Source organism: Carcharodon carcharias, chromosome 4 (assembly GCF_017639515.1).
Source record: "Carcharodon carcharias isolate sCarCar2 chromosome 4, sCarCar2.pri, whole genome shotgun sequence".
Taxonomy (NCBI): domain Eukaryota; kingdom Metazoa; phylum Chordata; class Chondrichthyes; order Lamniformes; family Lamnidae; genus Carcharodon; species Carcharodon carcharias.
Genome location: NC_054470.1, coordinates 205,267,249 through 205,290,208, shown reverse-complemented (window position 1 = coordinate 205,290,208; position 22,960 = coordinate 205,267,249). Strand labels below are relative to the sequence as shown.

Sequence of the window (22,960 nt, the reverse complement as noted above, 5' to 3'; positions counted from 1 at the left end):
GTCGAAAGGATGTTTCCTCTTGTGCGAATCCAGAACTAGAGGACACTTTTAAAATTAGGGGTCGCCCTCTTAGGACAGAGGTGAGGAGAATTTTTTTCTCTTGAGGGTTGTGCAACCTTGGAACTCTCTGCCTCAGAACGTGGTGGAGGCGGGGTCATTTAATATTTTTAAGGCAGAGGTAGGCAGATTCTTGTTAGGCAAGGGAATCAAAGGTTATTAGGGTTAGATGGGAATGTGGAAATCGAAACACAAGAAGATCAGTCATGATCTTATTGAATGGCGGAGCAGGCTCAAGGGGCCGAAAAGTCTACTCCTGTTCCTGTTTCTTATGTTCTTAATAAGGAACCCTGGACTTAATATGTAGAGGCATAGAGTACAAAAGCAAGGGAATTATGGTGAACCTTTATAAACACTGGTTTGGATCAACTAGAATATTGTCCCCAATTCTGAGCATCGCCCTTTGGAAGGATGTGAAGTCAATGGAGAAGGTGCAGAAAATATTTGAGAATGATTCCAGGAATGAGAGACTTAAGTTATGTGAATAGACTGGAGAAGGTGGGACTGTTCTCCTGAGAAACCTTCTATCCCAAAGAGGAGATTTGATAGAGGTGTTCAAAATTGAGGAATCTGGAGAGAGCAGAAAGGGAAAAAACATAACAAAAACAAAAATACCTGGAAAAATTCAGCAGGTCTGGCAGCATCTGCGGAGAGGAACACAGTTAACGTTTCGAGTCCTAAAGACCCTTCAGCAGAACTAAGTAAAAAAATAGGAGAAAAGTGAAATATAAGCTGGTTTAAGTTTATATTTCACAGCTGCTGCCAGACCTGCTGAGTTTTTCCAGGTATTTTTGTTTTTGTTTTGGATTTCCAGCATCTGCAGTTTTTTGCTTTTATCCAAGGGAAAAAACATATTCCCATTGGTGGAAAGGTTGAGAACCAGAGGCCACTGATTTCAAATGATTAGCAAAAGAACTAAAGTGATGTGAAAAAGTGATATGCAGCAAGTGATTATGATCTGGAATGCACTGCCTGAGAGTGTGGTAGAGACACATTCAGTAGTAACTTTCAGAAGAAAATTGGATAAATGGTTGAAGAGAAAACGGTTGCATGGCTTTGAACCAAGAGCAGGGGTGTGGGGCGAATTGGATAGCTCTTTCAAAGAGCCAGGATAAGCACAATGGGCCAAATGCTCTCCTCCTGTGCTGTGTCATTATTATTACATATGCCAATCGATTAAGTCAACTCACGAGGAACATAGGAAGTAGGAGCAGGAGTAGGCTTTTTGTTCCATCAAGCTTGCTCCACCATTCAAAAAATCATGGCTGATCATCTACCTCTACCCCATTTTTCCTTACTGTCCCCATATCCATTGATGTCATTATTATCCAAAAATCTATCTATTTTGACCTTGAACATGCTCAATAATTGAGTTTCCACAGCCCTCTGGGGTAGACAATTTCAAAGATTCACCACCCTCTGAGTGAAGAAATTCCTCCTTTGGTAGGAGTTGTTTGTAGGCCAGCAAATAGTGGTAGTAATGTCGGGCACTGTGTAAATCAGGAAATTAGAAGTGCACGTAACAAGGATAATATAGTAATCATGGGGGACTTCAATCTACATGTTGAGTAAACCTAATTAGCACTAATGTTGAGGAGGATGAATTCCTGGAATGTATACGAGATGGTTTTCAAGAGCAGCATGATAGAATTTTATATGAAGTTCAAAAATGTTGTAGTTCAATATAAAACTCGTGTCTTTAATCTAAACAAAGGAAAGTGCGAAGGAATGAGGGGCAAGTTGGCTGAAGGACTACATTAAAAGATATGACAAAATGCGGATGCTGGAAATCTAGAACAAAAATAGCTGGAAAAACTCAGCAGTCTGACAGCATCTGCGGAGAACTGATGAGTCATACGGAGTCGAAACGTTAACTGTATTCCTCTGCAGATGCTGTCAGACCTGCTGAGTTTTTCCAGCTGTTTTTGTTAAAATATATGACAGTAGACAGGCATTGGTGAGCATTTAAAGAATTAATGCATTGTTTGCAACAAATTTACATTCCTCTCAGACACAGAAAGCCAATAGGAAAAGTGAGCCAACCTTGGCTAACAAGAGAAATTAAAGATTCTATCAGATTAAAGTAAGGGGCATATAAAGTTGCCAAAAAATGTAGTAAGCCTGAGGGTTGGGAGCATTTTAAAATTCAGCAAGGGAGGACCAAGAAATTGTTCAGGAAAGAGAAAATAGAATATGAATTTAAGCTAGCAAGGATCATAAAAACAGATTGTAAAAGCTTCTAGAGGTAGTTAAAAAAGGAAAAGGTTAGTTAAGACAGATGTGGATCCATTACAGGCAGATGGAGAATAAGGAAATGACAGAGAAACTAAGCAAATATTTTGTATTTTCCTCTGTGAAGGCAGACACAAGAAACCTGCTTGAAATATTGCAGAGCCAAGGGATTGAGGATTTCAAACAAGTTAATACTTGTAAAAAAAAAAAAGTAGCCCTGGAAAAATTGGCTGACAGTTGATAAATCCCCTGGACCTGTGTTCTACATCTCAGAGTGTTGAAGGAGGTGGCTGTAGAGAGAGTGGATGCATTTGCGATCATCATTTAAAATTCTATAGGTTCTGGAAGAGTGCCTGCAGATTGGAAGGTAGCAAATGTGACCCCACTATTTAAGAAAGGAGGGAGAGAGAAAACTGGGAACCACACAGCTGTTAGCCTGGCATAAGTAGTCGGAAAAAGCTAGAACCTGTTACAAAGGATGTGATAACTGGGTGCTGAGAAAATAATAGTGAGGCTGGGCAGATTCAATAATGGATTCATGAAAGGGAAATAGTGTTTGACAAACCTGTTGACTGCTACACCAGTCCATAGTTCAGATGTACTAATTCTACACTGGTCTATAGTCTGGCCGCACTGACTGCTGTCTCTACACTGGTCTATAGTCTGGCCGCACTGACTGCTGTTTCTACACTGGTCTGTAGTCTGGCTGCACTGACTGCTGTCTCTAAACTGGTCTATAGTCTGGCCGCATTGACTGCTGTTTCTACACTGGTCTATAGTCTGACCACACTGATTGCTGTCTTTTCTTTGGGTCCAGGTGTCCGACTGTATTTCAGCACTATGCCCTTCAAGCATCCGGCTATACGACCCACTGTGCTGGCACTCGTACACGTCCGTCTGCCCCCAGGATTCTCTGCCTCAGCTACTCCACAGAGACCCTCTAAAGTTCACAAAGCTCTTTATACCAAAGGTACGTCTGTCACATGTAAATCTGCAAAAGTGTCTTTGTATCTTACTTATCTGCTCTGCAGAAGGTTTTCCAAAACCAAACCCTGACTGGCTCTTCTCCAAAGAATCGTTCATAGCCTGAAAGGACAGCCTGAGGTGGCCTCCATGTAGTTAGTAAGTTGGGATTCTGTAGTGACACCTGATGTCTGAGGCTGTGCATTGGTTGTCTATATTAATCCAGAAAACCTATAGGGTTTTCTTACGTTTGATAAAGTGCCACATCAAAGGTTATTGCAGAAAATAAAAGCCCATGGTGTAGGGGGTATCATATTGGCGTGGATAGAAGATTGGCTGGCTATTAGGAAGCAGAAAGTAGGCATAAATGGGTCTGTGTCAGGTTGGCAAGATGTAACGAGTGGTATGTCACAGGGATCAGTGCTGAGATCTCAACTGTTCACAATTTGTATAAATGACTTGGATGAAGGGATAGTTTGATGATGACACAAGGATAAGAAAGTAAGTTCTGAAGAGGACATAAGGAAGTCTACAAACAGATATAGATAGGTTAAGTGAGTGGGCAAAGATCTGGCAGGGGAGTGTAATGTGGGAAAACGTGAAATTATCCAGCAGACCTGCTGAGTTTTTCCAGGTATTTTTATTTTTGTTTTGAATTTCCAGCATCCGCAGTTTTTTGCTTTTATCTGCATGATTCTTGTATTCCTTTGCAATAAAGACCAACATGCCATTTGTCTTAATAATGCTTGCTCTTGCTGCATGCTAATTTGCTTTGTTCCTTGTACAAGTACGCCTCTCTGGACATGAACATTTAAAAGTTGCATGCCTTATAAAAAAAATTCTGCTTTTTTTATTCTTACCACCAAAGTGAATAAGCTCACACTCCCAGAAATTAAACTCTATCTGTCACCTTGTTGCCCACGCAATTAACCTGTCATCTCTTTGCCGCCCTTTGTTTACTGCTCCTTTGGGTACATTTGTCTGTCTCCTTGTCTAAAACATTAATATAGATTGCAAATAGCTGAGGCTGCTGTCCTCCACTAGTCACAGCCTGATAACTTCAAAGTGTCCTATTTATCCCATCTTGCTGCTTCCTGTCCATTAACAAATCTTCTAAACATGGTAATGTATTGCTCCCAACTCCATGAGCCCTTATCTTGCATAACATCTTTTATGTGTCACTTTATCGAATGGTTTTTTTGACATCCAAGTAAACTCCACCCACTCGCTCCAGAGTATTCCAGAAAGGGGGTATACGTACACACACTCTGGAATATCCCAGAGAGATGACTTTTGGGTGCTGCACTGGGATGCACCCCAATTGGCATAGTCATAGAGGTCTACAGCACAGAAGACGTCCTTTGGACCATCGAGTCTGCACCGGTCAAACAAGTACCTAACTATTCTAATCCCATTTTTCAGCACTAGGCCCATAGCTTATATGCCATGGTGTCGCAAGTGCACATCCAAATACTTCTTAAATGTTATGAGGGTTTCTGCCTCTACCACCCTTTCAGGCAGTGAGTTCCAGATTCCCACCACCCTCTGGGTGAAATAATTCTTTCTCACATCCCCTTTAAACTCTTGCCTCTCACCTTAAATCTATGCCCCCTGGTGATTGATCCCTCCACCAAGGGGAAATGTTCCTTCCTGTCTACCCTATCTCTGCCCCTCATAATTTTATACACCTCGATCATGTCCCCCCTCAATCTCCTCTGCTCCAGGGAAAATAGCCCCACTCTGCACAATCCCTCCTCATAACTAAAACTCTCCAGCCCAGGCAACACCCTGGTAAATCTCCTGTGCACGCTCCCTCGTGCAATCACGTCCTTCCTATAATGCGGATTCCAGAACTGCACACAGTACTCCAGCTGTGGCCTAAGCAGCATTTTATACAGTTCCAGCATAACCTCCCTGCTCTTATATTCTAGGCCTCGGCTAGTAAAGGCAAGTATCCCATATGCCTTCTTAACCACCTTATCTACCTGTCCTGCTACCTTAAGGGCCAGGTGGATATGCACACCAAGGTCCCCCTGACTCTCGGCACTTCCCAGGGTCCTAGTATTCATCATGTATTCCTGGGCCTTGTTTGTCCTGCCCAAGTACATCATCTCTCACTGATCTGGATTTAATTCCATTTGTCACTGATCAGCCCATCTGGCCAGCCCGTCTATATCCTCCTGTAATCTAAGGCTATCTTCCTCACTATTTACCACCACATCAACTTTCGTGTCATAAATGAAGGTAAACATGTCCGGTGCTGAGCTGGTGCAGTGCAATACGAGTGACCTACATTAGTGCGTTCAGTTGGTACCTGAAGGCAGGAATGTTACATGGCTACTGTGTAGCAGTGAAGCTGATATGATCCACTATCTGATATTACAGGTATTCTGCTGTTGGCCGCCTCCGAGAATGATGATAATGATGTCCTCTGGTGTATTAATCACGATTCCTTCCCATTCCAGCGACCCCTCATGGAAGTTCAGGTGAGACTGGCTACCTGTTAGTTAAGGGTTATTACTGGGCAATAGGTGCGAGTCCAGCAGGATACCCTTCCTGGGGAAGTGTCCACTGGCCGCACATTATTTGTCGTGCCCAAGTTAGAGGTCAGGATTCGCATCGGTTTGATTTGGGAGCTGGGGTGAGAGTTGGTTTGAGGTTTGGGGCTTCGGGGATGTTTTGAGGATTGGACCCTGGGGTCAGGGTTGGGTCGGGTTGGGGCCCCTGGGGTCAGGGTTGGGTCGGGGCCCCTGGGGTCAGGGTTGGGTCGGGGCCCCTGGGGTCAGGGTTGGGTCGGGGCCCCTGGGGGTCAGGGTCGGGTCGGGGCCCCTGGGGGTCAGGGTCGGGTCGGGGCCCCTGGGGGTCAGGGTCGGGTCGGGGCCCCTGGGGGTCAGGGTCGGGTCGGGGCCGCTGGGGTCAGGGTCGGGTCGGGGCCGCTGGGGTCAGGGTCGGGTCGGGGCCCCCGGGGTCAGGGTCGGGTCGGGGCCCCCGGGGTCAGGGTCGGGGGCCCTGTGGTCAGGGTCAGGGTCAGGGCCCCTGGGGTCAGGGTCGGGGGCCCTGGGGGTCGGGGGCCCTGGGGTCAGGGTCAGGGTTGGGTCGGGGCCCCCGGGGTCAGGGTTGGGTCGGAGCCCCTGGGGTCAGGGTTAAGGATGGAGTCAAAGTTTGAGCTTTGCACTGGTCCTCCTGCTCAGTTGATGCAATTGATCTTCCAGATGATGGCAAGCATTGATGGCCATTCATGGGCCCTGTCCTCCATCGACCAATCCCCACTTCAAAAGATCATTACTCCGCTCAACAAAGAGCGTGTCCCGCTCACCGACCCACCAGTTGTGATTGTCCAGCATTTGACGCCACCCAAAAGATTCATCCTGCTCACAGCACAGGTAATGTATAGCTATTTGGTTTCTTTTAAACGTTTGGGTTCAGTAAAATATTTGGTCAGTCAAGGCCCAAGCCACAGTTTCTTACCATGCCACCCCTTCGGCTGCTGCTAACTGGTGCATATCACAAGCAGATTTAAAAATATACTTGAGTGTAATATTGTATCACAAGTTGTGAAAACACTCATTTACAATCATTAATCAGAGTATTTGTATGAATTCCCATTAAAAGGCAAGAAAATCCAAAGTAGGCATTTTCCAATTGGGGTCCGTGGACACTGCTTCAGTAATCTGCCTCGGACCCTGCCTCGGACTCTGTATGTCTCTAACTTCCCAGGTCTTGGTCTGTATCTCTGCACACTCAAGTTCCGAAATGATTGGGCGGGAGCTTTTATTGATCACTGTGGTTATATTTAATGGAATGTCTGAGCAATTGTCCTAAAATGCAGCTGCATTACTGCTGCACCCCAGGTGGATGCACAATTGCAAAAGATTCACAAAGATCATAAGAGTAAGATCCTAAGAAACAGATGCGGAAGTAAGCCACTTGACACCTCAAGCCTGATCTGCCATTCGGTTTAATCGTGGCTGATCTACCTCAACACCATTGTCTGACGCTATCACAATATCCATTCATGCTTTCAATATCTAAAAATCTATCAATCTCTGTCTTGAACGTACTCAATGATTGAGCTTCCATAGCCCTCTGGGATAGATAATTCCAACGATTCAGCACCCTTGGGTCAAGAAATTCTCCCCATTTCAGTCCTAAATGGCCTGCCCCTTATTCTGAGACTATGTCCTTTGATTCTAGACCCACCAGCCAGGGGAAACATCCTATGTCCCTGTCACACAGAAGCACAGTGGAGAAGAGGCCCTTCGGCCCATCAAGTCTGTACTGACACGTGGGAAACACCTGACCCACCTACCTAATCCCATTTATCAGCACTTGACCCATAGCCTTGAATGTTATGACGTGCTATCCAGGTACTTTTTAAAGGATATGAGGCAAGTCGCCTCCACCACCCTCCCAGGCAGTGCATTCCAGACCGTCACAACCCTCTGGGTAAAAAGGTTTTTCTCACATCCCCACTAAACCTCCTGCCTCTCACCTTGAACTTATGCCCCCTCGTGACTGACCCTTCAACTAAGGGAAACAGCTGCTCCATATCCACCCTCTCCATGCCCCTCATAATCTTGCATACCTCGATCAGGTCGCCCCTCAGTCTTCTCTGCTCCAACGAAAACAACCCAAATCTGTCTAACCTCTCTTCATAACTTAATTGTTTCACCCCAGGCAACATCCTGGTGAATCTCCTCGGCACCCCCTCCAGTGCAATCACATCCTTCCTGTAATGTGGTGATCAGAGCTGCGCACAGTACTCCAGCTGTGGCCTCACCAAGGTTCTATTAAACTCCCTACTTTTGTAATCTATGCCTTGATTGATGAAGGCAAGTGCCTCATATGCCTTTTTCACCACCCCACTAACATGCCCCTCCGCCTTCAGAGATCTATGGGGACACACGCCAAGGTCCCTTTGTTTCTCAGAACTTCCTAATGTCATGCCGTTCATTGAATACTTCTTTGTCAAATTACTCCTTCCTGTATCAACTCTCACTTTTCAGGGTTAAATTCCATCTGCCACTTATCTGCCCATTTGACCATCCCGTCTATATCTTCCTGTAGCCCAAGACACTCAGCCTCACTGTTAACCACCCGGCCAATCTTTGTGTCATCCGCAAACTTACTAATCCTACTCCCCACATAGTCATCTATGTCATTTATATAAATGACGAATAATTGGGGACCCAGCACAGATCCCTGTGTACGCCACTGAACACTGGCTTCCAGTCACTAAAGCGTCCTTCTATCATCACCCTCTGTCTCCTACAACTAAGCCAATTTTGAATCCCCCTCATGAAATGACCCTGTATCCCATGTGCATTTGCCTTCTTTATAAGTCTCCCATGTGGGACCTTGTCAAAGGCTTTGCTGAAATCCGTATAAACTACATCAACTGCACTAAATAGCAGTGCCATGTTAGCTGTTCTCCAATCCTCTGGCACCTCCCCCGTGGCCAGAGAGGAATTAAAAATTTGGGTCAGAGCCCCTGCGATCTCCTCCCTTGCCTCCCTCAGCAGTCTGAGACACAAATCACCCAGACCTGGAGATTTGTCCACTTTTAAGCCTGCCAACACCAATACCTTCTCACTCCCTATATCAATTTGCTCAAGAACCTCGCAGTGTCTCTACCCGAGTTTGATACCTTCATCCTCATTCTCTTGGGTGAAGACGGATGTGAAGTATTTATTCAACACTCTACCGATCTCCTCTGGCTCCACCCATAGATTGCCCCCTTGGTTCCTTATGGGCCCTACTCTTTCCCTGGTTATCCTTTTCCCATTGATATACTTATAGAATATCTTGGGATTTTCCCTACTTTTACAAGCCAGAGTTTTCTCATGTCCCTTCTTTGCTCTCTTAATTACTTTCTGAAGCTCCACCCTGCACTTTATATACTCCACTAACGCCTCTGCTGATTTGCTCACCTTGTACCTGCTAAAAGCCTCTCTTTTCCTTCTCATCATATCCAGGGGGACAGAATTGAAAACCAGGGAGGCCATGATTAAGGAGTCCTGTAATAGAGTTAGAAGCTATACATTTGTATTGTCTCACTTTGAATAAATCTAAAACTGAGTAAAGATTGACTTCTGGTTGTCTTCTTCACCAGCTGGCTGTCAACACTTTCAAATCCCTCGCCAATCCCCTGTCCCTTTCCTGTCTCTTGCCCCATGTCTGGCCCCTGCTGCCCATCCCCTTGTGCTCCCACCATCTCTGTCTCCCTCTGCCCCAAATATTCCTTGCCTCACCCCTCTCCCATTCTCTCTGTCTCCTCCCAGCACAACTCACCTCCCACCCTCTCCACGTTACCATCATCTCTGTCTACCCCTGTCCCTGCACTTTTTGACTTGTGCACATCTACCCTCTCTGTCTTACCCCTTGCTCCCTGACCTTTTGGCTTCTCCCTCTTTGGCACTCTGTTTCTACTCCATTTTGCCCCTCCCTTTTGCTCTTCCACCCTCACTATCTCTCTGTTTTGCAGGGCAGCCATTTTTTCCAAAAGCTGCGTCCCGTGGACCAACTCCGTCATCTCCTCGTGAGCAATGCAGGTGGTGAGGGTGAGGATATCGAGCGATTCTTCAAACTACATCGGGTAATGATAAGGCTATAGCTGTCAGACACTGGGTATCGGGAGTGAATGGTGCTGTGGGTTTCACGCACTGGTTTTCGGGTGTGCTGTGGACAACAGACACTGGGTATCAGTTGTGGATAGTGCTGAGAGTATCATACACTACATATGAACGTACGAGTTAGGAACAGGAGTAGACCACTCGGCCCTTCAAGTTTGCTCCACCATTCAATAAGACCATGGCTGATCTGATTGTAACCTCAACCCCACGTTCTTGCCAACCTCCGACTACCTTTAACCTCCTCCTTGATCAAGAATCTACCTTGAGAATTTACCTTAAAAGCTCTGCCTTAAAAATATTCAAGACTCTGCTTCCACCACCTTTTCAGGAAGAGAGTTCCAAAGACACTCAAACCTCTGAGAGAAATAATTTCTCCTCATCTGTGTTTTAAATGGGCGACCCCTTATTTTTAAACAGTGACCCCTAGTTCTAGATTCTTCCACAAGAGGAAACATCCTCTCCACATCCACCCTGTCAAGACCTCTCAGGATTTTAAAGGTTTCAATGAAGCTGCTCTCACTCTTCTAAACTCCAGCGGATACAAGCATAGTCTGTCCAACCTTTCCTCATAAGACAGCCTGTCCATTCCTGGTATTAGTCTAGTAAACCTTCTCTGAATTGCTTTCAACGCATTTACATCTTTCCTTAAATTAGGAGACCAGTACCGTACACAATACTCCAGATGTGATCTCACCAGTGCCCTGCACAACTAAGCATAACCTCCCTACTTTTGTAATCAATTCCCCTTGCAATAAATTATATTCTATTAACTTTCCTAGTAACTTGCTATAAATGTATACTAGCCTCTGGTGATTCATGCAGTGGGACACCCAGATCCCTCAATCTTGGAGCTTTGCAATCTCTCAGCATTTTGACAATAAGCTTCTTTTTAATTCTTCCTGCCAAAATGAACAATTTCACATTTGCCCACGTTATAATTCATTTGCCAGACCTTTGTCCACTCACTATCTATGTCACTTTGTAGCGTCCTTATGTCCTCTTCACAATTTACTTTCCTACCTATCTTTGTGTCGTCAGCAAATTTGGCAACCATTCCTTCAGCCCCTTCATCCATTTCAGTTATATAAATTGTATAAAGTTGAGGCTCCAGCACTGACCCTTGTCACACACCACTCATCACCTCCTTTCCACCAGAAAAAGACCCATTTATGCCTACTCTCTGCTTTCTGTTAGCCAGCCAATCTCCTATCCATGCCAATATGTTACTCTCTACACCATGAACTTTTACTTTACACAATAACCTTTAACATGGCACTTTTTCAAATGCCTTCTGGGAATCTAAGTGCAGTACATCCAATGGTTCCCTTATCCACAGCACATGTGGCTCCTTCAAAGAACTCAAGTACATTGGTTAAATATAATTTCCCTTTTTCATAACCATGTTGACTCTGTAATTCTTCAAACTACATCAGGTAATGATGAGGTTATAGGTATAAGACACTGGGTATTGGGAGTGGATGGTGCTTGAATTTTTCTAAGTGCCCTGCGAAAACGTCTTTAAAACCTTCCTCCATTTTCCCTATGACAGATGTTAAGCTAACTGGCCTATAGTTTCCTGCCTTCTGTCTCCCTCCCTTTTTGAATAAAGGAGTTACATTTGTTATTTTCCAATCTAATGGAACCTTTCCCAAATCTAGGGAATTTTGGAAAATTAAAAGCAACACATCAACTATTTCACTAGCCACTTCTTTCAAGACCTCAGAGTGAAGTCCATCCAGACTTGGGGATTTGTCAGCCTGTAACCCCAACAATTTGTTCAATACCACTTCCCTGGTGATTGTAATTTTCCCGAGTTCCTCCCTCCCTTCCATTTCCTGATTTACAGCTATTCCCGAAATGTTCCTTGTGTCCTCTATAGTGAAGACCGAAGCAAAATGCCTGTTTAATTTATCTGCCATCCTCCTACTTTCCACTATCAATTCCCCAGACAAGTTTTCAAGAGGACCAACAATCACTTTGTTAACTCCTTTTTTATTGAAATATCAGTAGAAACTCTTACTATCTATTTTTATATTAATTGCTAGCTTTCTCTCTCACTCTAATTTTTCTCTCCTTATTAATCTTTTTGTCATCCTTTGCTCTTCTTTATATTCTTTCCAATCTTCTGACCGCCACCCATCTTTGCTTCATTATTTGCATTTTCTTTAAGTTTGATACCGTCTTTAACTTTATTAGTTAACCATGGATGGTGGACCTTCCCCTTGGAATTTTTCTTTCTGATTGGAATCTATATATTTTGTGTATTCTGAAATATCCCTTTAAATGTCTGCCACAACTTTTATTGACGTATCCCTTAACCTCATTTGCCAGTTCACTTTAGCCAGCTCTGCTTTCATGCCCTCAAAATTGCCCTTATTTCAGTTTAAAATACTGGTCTTGGACACACTTGTTTCTCCCTCAAATTGAATGTAAAATTCAATCATATTATGATTGCTGCTACCTAAAGGCGTCTTCACTGGGAGGTTATCAATTAATCTTATCTTGTTGCTCAATATCAGGTCTAATATAGCCTGCCTTCTGGTTGGCTCCAGAATGTTCTGTTCTAAGAAACTATGCCGAAAGCATTCTATGAACTCCTCGTCTACGCTACCTTTGCCCATCCGATTTTTCAGGTCTATATGTAGATTAAAATCTCCCATAATTATTGCTGTATCTTTCTCCCATTATCTCTTCTTTTATACTCTGTCCTACTGTGTAGTTACATCTCTCCCACAAGTGACTTCTTGCCATTATCATTTCTTATCTCAACCCAAATCGTTTCTACATCCTGGCTTCCTGAACTTGGGTCATCCCTCTCTAATGTGCTAATACCATCATTAATTAACAGAGCCACCCCTCCACCTTTTCCTAACTTCTTGACCTTCTTAAATGTCACGTACCTATCGATATTCGGGTCCCAACCTGTGTCGTCCTGTAGCCATGTCCCTGTAATGGCAATCAGATCGTACTTATTTATTTCTATTTGCACTCTTAGTTCACCTGTTTTGTTTGGAATGCTGGTTGAGTTTAGATACAGAGCCTTCAGCTTTGTCCTTTTATTATCTGCGTATCAGGTGTGGATGGTTCTGTGGGTATCAGATGCTGGATATTGGGTGTGGATGGTGCTATGGGTATCAGAGACACTCCTGGCTGGTAAATGCAGATGTAATTTAATACAGAGAAATACGAGGTGATGCATTTTGGCAGATTAGATAGGGGGGGGAATATGGATGAGGGACTTGGTGGTGGAGTGGGATTCATGTGGCTGACAGTAGCAGGACATATTGAGAGAATATTTACCAAAGCATATAAGATCTTTGGCTTCATAAATAGAGATATAAAAGAAGGGAAGATATGCTGAACCTTTATAAACCTCTGGTTAGGTTACAGCTAGAGTATTGCATCCAGTTCTAGCCACAAGGAACAATATGAGGATCCTTGAGACGGTTAAGAGGAGATTTACCAGAATGGTACCAGGGGTGAGGAATTTTAGCTACAGAGTTAGGTTGGAGAAGCTGGGTTTGTTCTCTTTGGAGCAAAGGAAAATGACGGGAGATTTGATCAAGGTGCACACAAGGTTATAACAGGTTTAAATAATGTCAATAAGGAAAACCTGTTCCCGTTACCTGATTGTACAATGACGAGGGGATACAGATTTAATGTTTGGGGCAAGACAGGTGATGTGAAGAAGAACTCTTTTATGCAGTGAGTGGTTATGACCTTGGAACCTTCTGCCTACAAAGGTGTGGAAGCAGAATGATTTCAAAAGGAATTTTGTTGCACACTTGAGGGAAATAAACTTTTAGGGCTACTGGGAGCTGTTGGAATGGGACTGATTGCATTGCTGTACAGAGAACTGGCATGGACTGACCTCCTGTGTTGTAATAACTCTATCTGACCGGAGCCTGTGAAAAGTTTACCCCTGATTCCTATTAATTTCAATTTTTCTTTGGGCTCCTTGATGCCACATGTGTAGATGTCAAGGGCAGTCTTTCCTCACCTTTGAAGTTCAAGTCTTGGGGTCAGTTTTGGACCAAGGCTCCAATGAATTCTGGAGTGGTTCTGGCAGAACCCAAACTGAACAGGTTATTGCTGAGTAAGTGTCTCTTGAAAGCACTGTTGACAATACCTTCCACAACTTTGCTAATAATTGAGAATAGACTAATGCGGTGGTAATTCCCTGATTGGATTTGTCCTGCTTTTTGTGTATAGGACGTATCTGGGTAATTTTCTACATTGTTAGGTAGATGCCAGTGTTTTCATTGTCCGTCACTCGAAAGGAGGATGACGCCTGCCAGGCTTCATGATTTGTGTGTCCTCAGGTGATGGAATAGGCCAATCATAGTGCCAGGGGTCTTTGTGCTGAGAGGACAAGAGGTGTCCAGAGGTTTGAGGGGTGTTCTCAAGCTAGGGTTCTGCTCTCTTTCCCTCAAGCTTTCTTGCTTTTCTGTTGCATTGGGTGAGGTGTGCGACATGGCCTCGACTCATAGACGTTTACCGTACAGAAAGGAGCCATTCGGCCCATTGTGTCCGCGACAGTCAACAAAGATCTGACTACCCTAATCCCATTTTCCAGCGCTTGGCGCATAGCCCTGGAGGCTATGGCAACGCAAGTGAATATCTAAATACTTCTTAAATGTTAGGAGAGTTTCTGACTCAACCACCCTTTCAGGCAGTGAGTTCCAGACTCCCCCCACCCTCTGGGTGAAAAGATTTCTCTTCAAGTCCCCTCTTAGCCTTGACCCTCCTGCCTTAAATCTATGCCCCCTGGTTATTGACCCCTCTACTGATGGAAAAAAATGCCTTCCTATCCATCCTATCTGTGCCCCTCATAATCTTATACACATCTATCAGGTCCCCTCTTAACCTTCGTTGCTCAAAAGAAAACAACCCCAGCCAATCCAATCTTTCCTCATAGCTCAGACCCTCCAGCCCAGGCAGCATCCTGGTAAATCTCCTCTGCACCCTCTCCAGTACAATCACATCCTTCTTATAATGTGGTGACCAGAACTGCACACAGTACTCCAGTTGTGGCCTAACAAGTAACTTATACAGTTCTAGCAGAACCTCCCTGCTCTTATATTCTATGTTTTGGCTAATTAAGGCAAGTATCCCATTTGCCTTCTTAAACACCTTATCTACCTGCTCTGCTACCTTCAGGGATCTGTGGTTATGCACACCAAGATACCTTCAGTACTTTCGAGGGTCCTACCATTCATAGTGTAATCCCTTGCCTTGTTAGCCCTCCCCTAGTGCATAATGTCACTCTTTTCTGGTTTGGGTTCCATTTGCCACTGCTCTGCCCACTTGACCAGTCCATTGATATCCTCCTGCAGTTTACGGTTATCCTCCTCTCTATTTACTATCCTACCAATATTCGTGTCATTCGCAAACTTCTTGATCATGCCCCCTACATTTAAGCCCAAGTCATTTATGTGCAGCACAAACAGCAAGGGCCCCAGCACTGAGCTCTGTGGAACCCCACTGGAAACAGACTTCCAGTCACAGAAACATCCCTCTACCATCACCCTCTGCTTCCTGCCTCTCAGCCAATTTTGGATCCAACGTGCCACTTTTCCTTGGATCCCATAGGCTCTTATTTCTTGACTCGTCTGTCATGAGAGTCCTAATCAAAAGCCTTGCTAAAGTCCATGTAGACCACATCAAATGCATTACCCCTATCAACATTCCTGGTTACCTCCTCAAACAATTCACTTAAATTCGTGAAACACGACCTTCCCTTAACAAATCCATGCTGGCTACCCTGACTAATCCGTGACTTTCCAAGTATGGATATATTCTGTCCTTCAGAATTCTTTCTAGTAACTTCCACACCACTGAGGTTAGACTGACTGGCCTGTAATTTCCTGGTCTATCCCTTCCTCCCTTTTTTAATAATGGGATAACAATACCAGTCCTCCAATCCTCTGGCACCTCATCTGTGACCAGAGGGGATTTGAAAATTACTGCCAAGGCTCCTGATATCTCTTCCCTTGCCTCCCTCAACAGCCTGGGATACACGTTATCTGGGCCTACGGATTTATCCACTTTTAAGGCTGCTAAACCCACGAGTACCTCCTCTCTCTTTATGTTAATTACCACTAATAATAATAATAAAATTAGCCTTTCCCCAGTTTAGAACTTTTATTTCTGGCCCAACCTTATCCTTTTCCATAACTATCCTAAATCTAACTGAGTTATGGTCACTAACGCCAAATTGCTCCCGTATTGATACCCTCCACCTGCCTGGGCTGGCTAAAAAAGTTCTCCTGGACGCAGCTTAAGAATTTTGCTCCCTCCCTACCTTGCACACTAAAACTATCCCAGTTAATATTTGGTTAGTTAAAATCCTCTACTGTTACTGCCCTATTATTCTTACACTTCCCTGAAATTTGATTGCATATTTGAACCTCTTATCTCTCCCTGACTGTTTGGGGGCCTATAGTACAAACCCAACAGCATGTTAGCCCCTTTTGTGTTTTTTACTTGTACCCATATTGCCTCATTTTATGATGCTTCCAAAATACCAGCCCTTCTCACTGCTATAATTGGTTCCTTGATCTATACTGCGACCCCTCTCTTCTTCTATTTCCCTCTCTATATCGTCTGAATATCCGGGAACCAGAATGTTGAGCTGCCAATCCTGCCCTTTTAGCCAAGTCTCGGTCATAGGCACGGGTAATGACATCATAACTATCTGTGCCCTCAGGCACCTTGCATTAAAATATATTCCATTTAGCCTTGCTACACTCACTTCTTTCTTATCTAGCCTATGATTCCTCCGCCTTCCAGAGCAGACTCATTTACTAGCGTTTTAACTTCTAACCCATCTCTGCTTCTCTCCTCTGAACTACTTTTCAGGATCCCATCCTCCTGCCAATTTAGTTGGTCTGCACTAGAGTGCTGTGTTTAGCTGCAATAGAGAACTTCAGTTGGAGTTTTGTGACTGCAGGAGTTTGTGTTAAATTCTAACTAAAGTCTAGTCTTTCTTTAATTTAGCAATTAACTAAAAGTTGCTGTTAGGGTTGGAAGAAGGTGACTTTTTAATCCACCTTAAAACAGGGCTCATACAGGCTCTATTTGCAGATGAAGTAGTCATTAGAAAACTGGCTTAATCAGCTTTTCAGAGGCTAGGTTCATAGTATAAAAGTAGGCTCTCTTATAGTGCTGACGATGTCTGCACTGGAGTGCTGTGTTTGGCTGCAATAGAGAACTTCAATTGGAGTTTGATGACTGAGGGAGTTTGGTGAGAAGGGAGGAGGTGCTTCTTTCCTTTTCTACCTTTGCTCAAAGAATAGCAGCAGACTTGGTAAGTTGGACCTGGTGAGTAAATTAGAAAAGTGTAATATTTTTAAAGTTCCTATACTTGGATTTAACTGCGAAGTGCCAGGAATAAGGGAAATTTAGGACCAATATAATAAAGTAATGTAAATAATCTGAAGTCGTATAAAGTTAACGTAAGGGAAGTAGAGTTAAGATGTGGCAGGGCAGCTCAGTCAAGTGGAATGCATGCCCTGTAATATGTGCAAAGTCATGGACGCTACCGGTGTCCTAGATGACCACATATGCAGAAACTTGAGCTTCAGGTTTCAGAGCTCGAGCAGTGTCTGGAGTCACTGTGGCGCATCCGCAAGGCTGAGAGCTATGTGGAGAGTACATTCAGAGAGGTAGCCGCACTGCAGCTTAAGGGCCTGGAGACAGAAAGGGAATGGGTTACCACCAGGCAGTCCTAGAGAAGTAAGCAGGCAGTGCAGGAGTCACCTGGGGTCTGTTTTGGAAGCTGGTGAGGGCGCTGGTTCCTCAGAGGAGTGCAGTCAGAGCCAAGATTGTGCGGCTCAGCTGTACAAGAGGAGAGGAAGCAGAAAGGAAGAGCTGTGGGGACTCAATGGTTGGGGGAATACGACAATGAGAAGGGGGACGGGAAATACAGGACTTGAAAGTGTTGCATCTGAATGCACACAGTATACGAAATAAGGTAAATGAGCTTGTGGCACATATTGAAATTGGCAGGTTTGATGTGGTGGGCATCACGGAGACATGGAGGCAAGGGGATCAGGACTGGAAGCTAAATATCCAAGGATAAACATCCTGTTGAAAAGATAGGCAGGTTGGCAGAGGGGGTGGGGTTGCTTTGTTATTAAGAAATGAAATGAAATCGATAGCAAGAAACGACGTAGGGTCAGATGATGTAGAATCTGTGTGGGTAGAGTTGACGAACCACAATGGTAAAAAAAAACCATAATGGGAGTTATTTACAGGCCTCCGAACAGTAGTCAGGATGTAGGGCACAGGATACACCAAGAGATAGAAAAGGCGTGTAAGAAAGGCAAGGTTACATTGATCATGGGGGATTTCAATTTCCCAGGTAGACTGGGAAAATCAGGTTGGTAGTGGATCCCAAGAAAAGGAATTTGTGGAATTTCCAAGAGATGGCTTTTTGGAGCAGCTTGTGGTGGAGCCCAGTAGGGAACAGGCAATTCTAGATTTAGTGATGTGTAATGAGGCAGATTTGATAAGGGAGCTTAAGGTGAAGGAATCCTTAGGAGGAAGTGACCATAATATGATAGGATTTACCCTGCAATTTGAGAGGAAAAAGCTGGAATCAGATGTAACGGATTACAGCTGAATAAAGGCAACTACAGAGGCATGAGGGAGGAGCTGGCCAGAATTGACTGGGAGATGAGCCTAGCAGGATAAACAGTGGTACAGCAATGGCAGGAGTTTCTGGGAGTAATTTGGGAGACACAGCAAAAATTCATCCCTAGGAAGAAGAAGCATACTAAAGGGAGGACGAGGCAACCATGGCTGACAAGGGAAGTCAGGGCCAGCATAAAAGCTAAAGAGAAAGCATACAATGCGGCGAAGAGCAGTGGGAAACCAGGGGATTGGGAAGCCTACAAAGACCAACAGAGGACAACTAAAAAAGAAATAAGGAGGGAGAAAATTAAATATGAGGGTAAACTAGCCAGTAATATAAAAGAAGATTGCAAGAGGTTTTTTTAGATATATAAAGGGTAAGAGAGAGGCAAAAGTGGACATTGGGCTGCTGGAAAATGACGCTGGAGAAGTAGTAGTGGGGAACAAAGAAATGGCAGAGGAACTGAATAGATACTTTGCGTCAGTCTTCACTGTGGAAGACACAAGTAACATCCCCAAAGTTCAAGAGAGTTGGGGGGCAGAGGTGAGTATGGTGGCCATTACCAAGGACAAGGTGCTAGGAAAACTGAAAGGTCTGAAGGTGGATAAATCACCTGGACCAGATAGATTACACCCCAGAGTTCTGAAGGAGATAGTTGAAGAGATAGTGGAGGCGTTAGTGGTGATCTTTCAGGAATCACTGGAGTCAGGGAGGGCTGGAAAATGGCTAATGTAACCCCCCGTTTAAGAAGGGAGTGGGGCAAAAGACGGGAAATTACAGGCCGATTAGCCTGACCTCGGTCGTTGGTAAGATTTTAGAGTCCATTATTTAGGATGAGATTTCAGAATACTTGGAAGTGCATGGTAAAATAGGGCAAAGTCAGCATGGTTTCATCAAGGGGGAGTCATGCCTGACAAATCTGTTAGAATTCTTTGAGGAGATAACAAGTAGGTTAGACAAAGGAGAGCCAATGGATGTTATCTACTTGGACTTCCAGAAGGCCTTTGACAAGGTGCTGCACAGGAGGCTGCTCAGTAAGATAAGAGCCCATGGTGTTAGGGGCAAGGTACTAGCGTGGATAGAAGATTGGCTGTCTGGCATGAGGCAGAGAGTGGGGATAAGGGGGTCCTTCTCAGGATGGCAGCCGGTGACTAGTGGAGTTCTGCAGGTGTCAGTTTTGGGACCATAACTTTTCACGTTAATGATCTAGATGAAGGAACTGAGGACATTCTGGCTAAGTTTGCAGATGATACAAAGATAGGTGGGTGGACAGGTGGTATTGAGGAGGTGGGGAGTCTGCAGAAGGATTTGGACAGGTTAGGAGAATGGGCAAAGAAGTGGCAGATGTAATACAATGTAGGGAAGTGTGAGGTCATGCACTTTGGTAGGAAGAATAGAGGCATAGACTATTTTCTAAATGGGGAGAAAATTCAGAAATCTGGAGTGCAAAGGGACTTGGGAGTCCTAGTCCAGGATTCTCTTAAGGTTAACTTGCAGGTTGAGTCATTAGTTAGGAAGGCAAATGCAATGTTGGCATTTATTTCGAGAGGACTAAAATATAAAAGCAAAGATGTGCTGCTGAGGCTTTATAAGGCTCTGGTCAGACCACATTTAGAATGTTGTGAGCAATTTTGGGCCCCGTATCTCAGGAAGGATGTGCTGGCCCTGGAAAGGGTCCAGAGGAGGTTCACGACAATGATCCTAGGGATGAAAGGTTAACATATGAGGAATGTTTCAGGACTCTGGGTCTATACTCGATGGAGTTTAGAAGGATGAGGGGGGATCTGATTGAAACTTACAGAATAATGAAAGGCCTGGATAGAGTGGACGTGGGGAAGATGTTTCCATTAGTAGGAGAGACTAGGTCCCGAGGGCACAGCCTCAGAGTAAAGGGAAGACCTTTTAGAACAGAGATGAGGAGAAACTTCTTTAGCCAGAGAGTGGTGAATCTATGGAATTCATTGCCACAGAAGGCTGTGGAGGCCAGGTCATTGAGTGTATTTAAGACTGAGATAGATAGGTTCTTGATTGGTAAGGGGATCAAAGGTTATGGGGAGAAGGCGGGAGAATGGGGTTGAGAAACTTATCAGCCATGATTGAATGGTGGAGCAGACTCGATGGGCTGATTGGCTAATTTCTGCTCCTACGTCTTATGGTCTTATGGAATAGATAGGCGTTTCTGTGGCTGTAGCCGTGAGTCCAGGATGGTGTGATGCCTCCCTGGTGCCACGGTCAAGGATGTCACAGAGTGGCTGCAGGACATTTTTCTGGGGGAGGGTGATCAGCCAGAGGTTGTGGTCCACATTGGTACCAATGACTTAGGGAGGAAGGGGAATGTGATCCTGCAATCAGAATTTAGGGGGCTGGGTAGGAAATTAACAAGCAGGACCTCTAATGTCATAATCTCTGGATTATTCCCAGTTCTACATGCCAATGAGTACAGAAATAGGAGGATAAGGCAGATGAACGCGCGGCTGGAAAGATAGTGCAGGAGGGAGGACTTTAGATTCCTGGGACACTGGGACTAACTCTGGGGGAGATGGGACCTGAACATGCCAGACGGGTTGCACCTTAGTTGCTTGCGGGGCGTTTTGCGAGTCCTGTTGGGAGGGCTTTAAGCTAACTCGGCAGGGATGCGGAAACCAAGAAAAAATATTAGAGAGGGATACCAGGATGCACACAATACTGGGAGAGTGAAAAAATTTTTTCTCAAACCTTCTCTAAACCTCCTGCCTTACCTCCTATGCTTACCTTAAATTGTGCCCCCTGGTTATTGACACCTCCGCTGAGGGAAAATGTTTCTTCTAATCTACCCTGTCTGTATCCTATTTCAGTAGCCTCCTGCGCTTTCTATACTCCTCTAGGGTTTCTGCTGTTTTCAGCCCTCTGTATCTGCCATAAAGCCTACTTTTTTTTTCTCTATCCAATCTTCTATTTCCCTTGACATCCAGGGTTCCCTGGACTTGTTGGTCCTAGAGCCAGCATGGATTTCTAAAAGGGAAATTATGTTTAACTAACTTGCTGGAGGTTTTTGAGGAGGTAACAGAAAAGGTCGATGAGGGTGATGCCAGACAGAAGGGGACTAGGCAAGTCATGAGGGAATCCCCCAAGTGCATCTCGCTCGCAAACGCTTTTCGGCCCTGGAAAAGGGTGAGAGAGATGGTCCCCCTGTAAAGGCCAACCAGAGCCAAAGCCATGGCACTGTGGGTGGTGCAACTGCTCAGGGGGAGGAGGAGGAAGTGTGGAAGGGCAATAGTGGTGGGGGATTCATTAGTAAGGGGAGTAGGCAGGCATTTCTGCGGCAGTAGATGTGACTCCAGGATAGTATGTTGTCTCCCCGGTGCCAGCGTCAAGGATGCCATGGAATGGCTGCAGGGCGTTCTGAAGGGGGAAGGTGAACAGCCAGAGGTCATGGTCCATGTTGGGACTAACGATATAGGAAGAAAGAGAAATGAGGTCTTGCAAGCAGATTTTGTGGATTTAGGTAGGAAATTGAAAAGCAGGACTTGAAAGGTATTAATCTCTGGATTACTTCAGGTGCCACGCAGTAGAGAGTGTAGGAACAGAAGGATAGAGTAGATGAATGAGTGGCTGGAGAGCTGGTGCAGAAGGGGGTCTTTAGATACTTGGGACATTGGGACCATTTCGGGGGCGGGGTGGAGGAGGGGGGCGCGTGGGACCTGTACAAGTTGGTCAGGTTACATGTGAACAGCAACGGGACCAACGTCCTCGCGGGGTGGTTTGCTAATGCTGTTGGGGCAGATTTCACAGAATCTTAATGGCACAGGAGGCCATTCTGTCCACCATGTCTGCACCGGATCTCCAAATGAGCATTATGACCTAGTGCCATTGCCCTGTACCCTTCCTCATTGTTTCTATTCAAATAATCATCTAATGTCTTCTTGAATGCCTTAATTGAACCTGCTTCCACCACACTTCCAGGCAGTGCATTCCAGACTCAAACTACTTGTGTGTAAAATTTTTTCATGCGACACATTTGCTTCTTTGGCAAATCACTTTAAATCTGTGCCCTCTCGTTCATGATCCTTTTACGAATGGGAATAGCTTCTCCATATCTACTCTGTCCAGCCCCCTCATGATTTTGAACATCCCTATCAAATCTCCTTTCAGCCTTCTTCTCTCCAAGGAGAACAGTCCCAACCTCCCCAATCTATCTTCATAGCTGAAGATTCTCATCACTGGAACCATTCTTGTAAACCTCTTCTGCACTCTCTCCAATGTGTTCACATCCTTCCTATAATGTGGTGCCCCGAACTCAACACAATATTCCAGCTGAGGTCTAACAAGTATTTTATAAAAATTCAGCATAACCTCCCTGTTCTGAGCCTGCCCCTTTTGAAAAGGAAGCAAACCCTGCACTCCAGATCTCGCTACCTCAAGGGACATCCTGGCGCACGTGCTCAAAGCTCTGTGAGCC

General features: G+C 44.8%; 1 protein-coding gene across 4 annotated transcripts in view; it reads left to right on the top strand.

Annotated features, from left to right (window-relative positions):
• The window catches only part of nup155 (nucleoporin 155), a 287,604-nt gene that overhangs the window by 84,566 nt on the left and 180,078 nt on the right, over nucleotides 1-22,960 (top strand). For all 4 annotated transcript variants that reach the window (XM_041186949.1, XM_041186950.1, XM_041186952.1 and 1 more), the window contains 4 exons: nucleotides 3,107-3,259; nucleotides 5,638-5,738; nucleotides 6,465-6,635; nucleotides 9,737-9,847. In XM_041186949.1, the coding sequence (XP_041042883.1) occupies nucleotides 3,107-3,259; nucleotides 5,638-5,738; nucleotides 6,465-6,635; nucleotides 9,737-9,847 (536 nt within the window). The remainder of the gene's footprint in view (nucleotides 1-3,106; nucleotides 3,260-5,637; nucleotides 5,739-6,464; nucleotides 6,636-9,736; nucleotides 9,848-22,960) is intronic.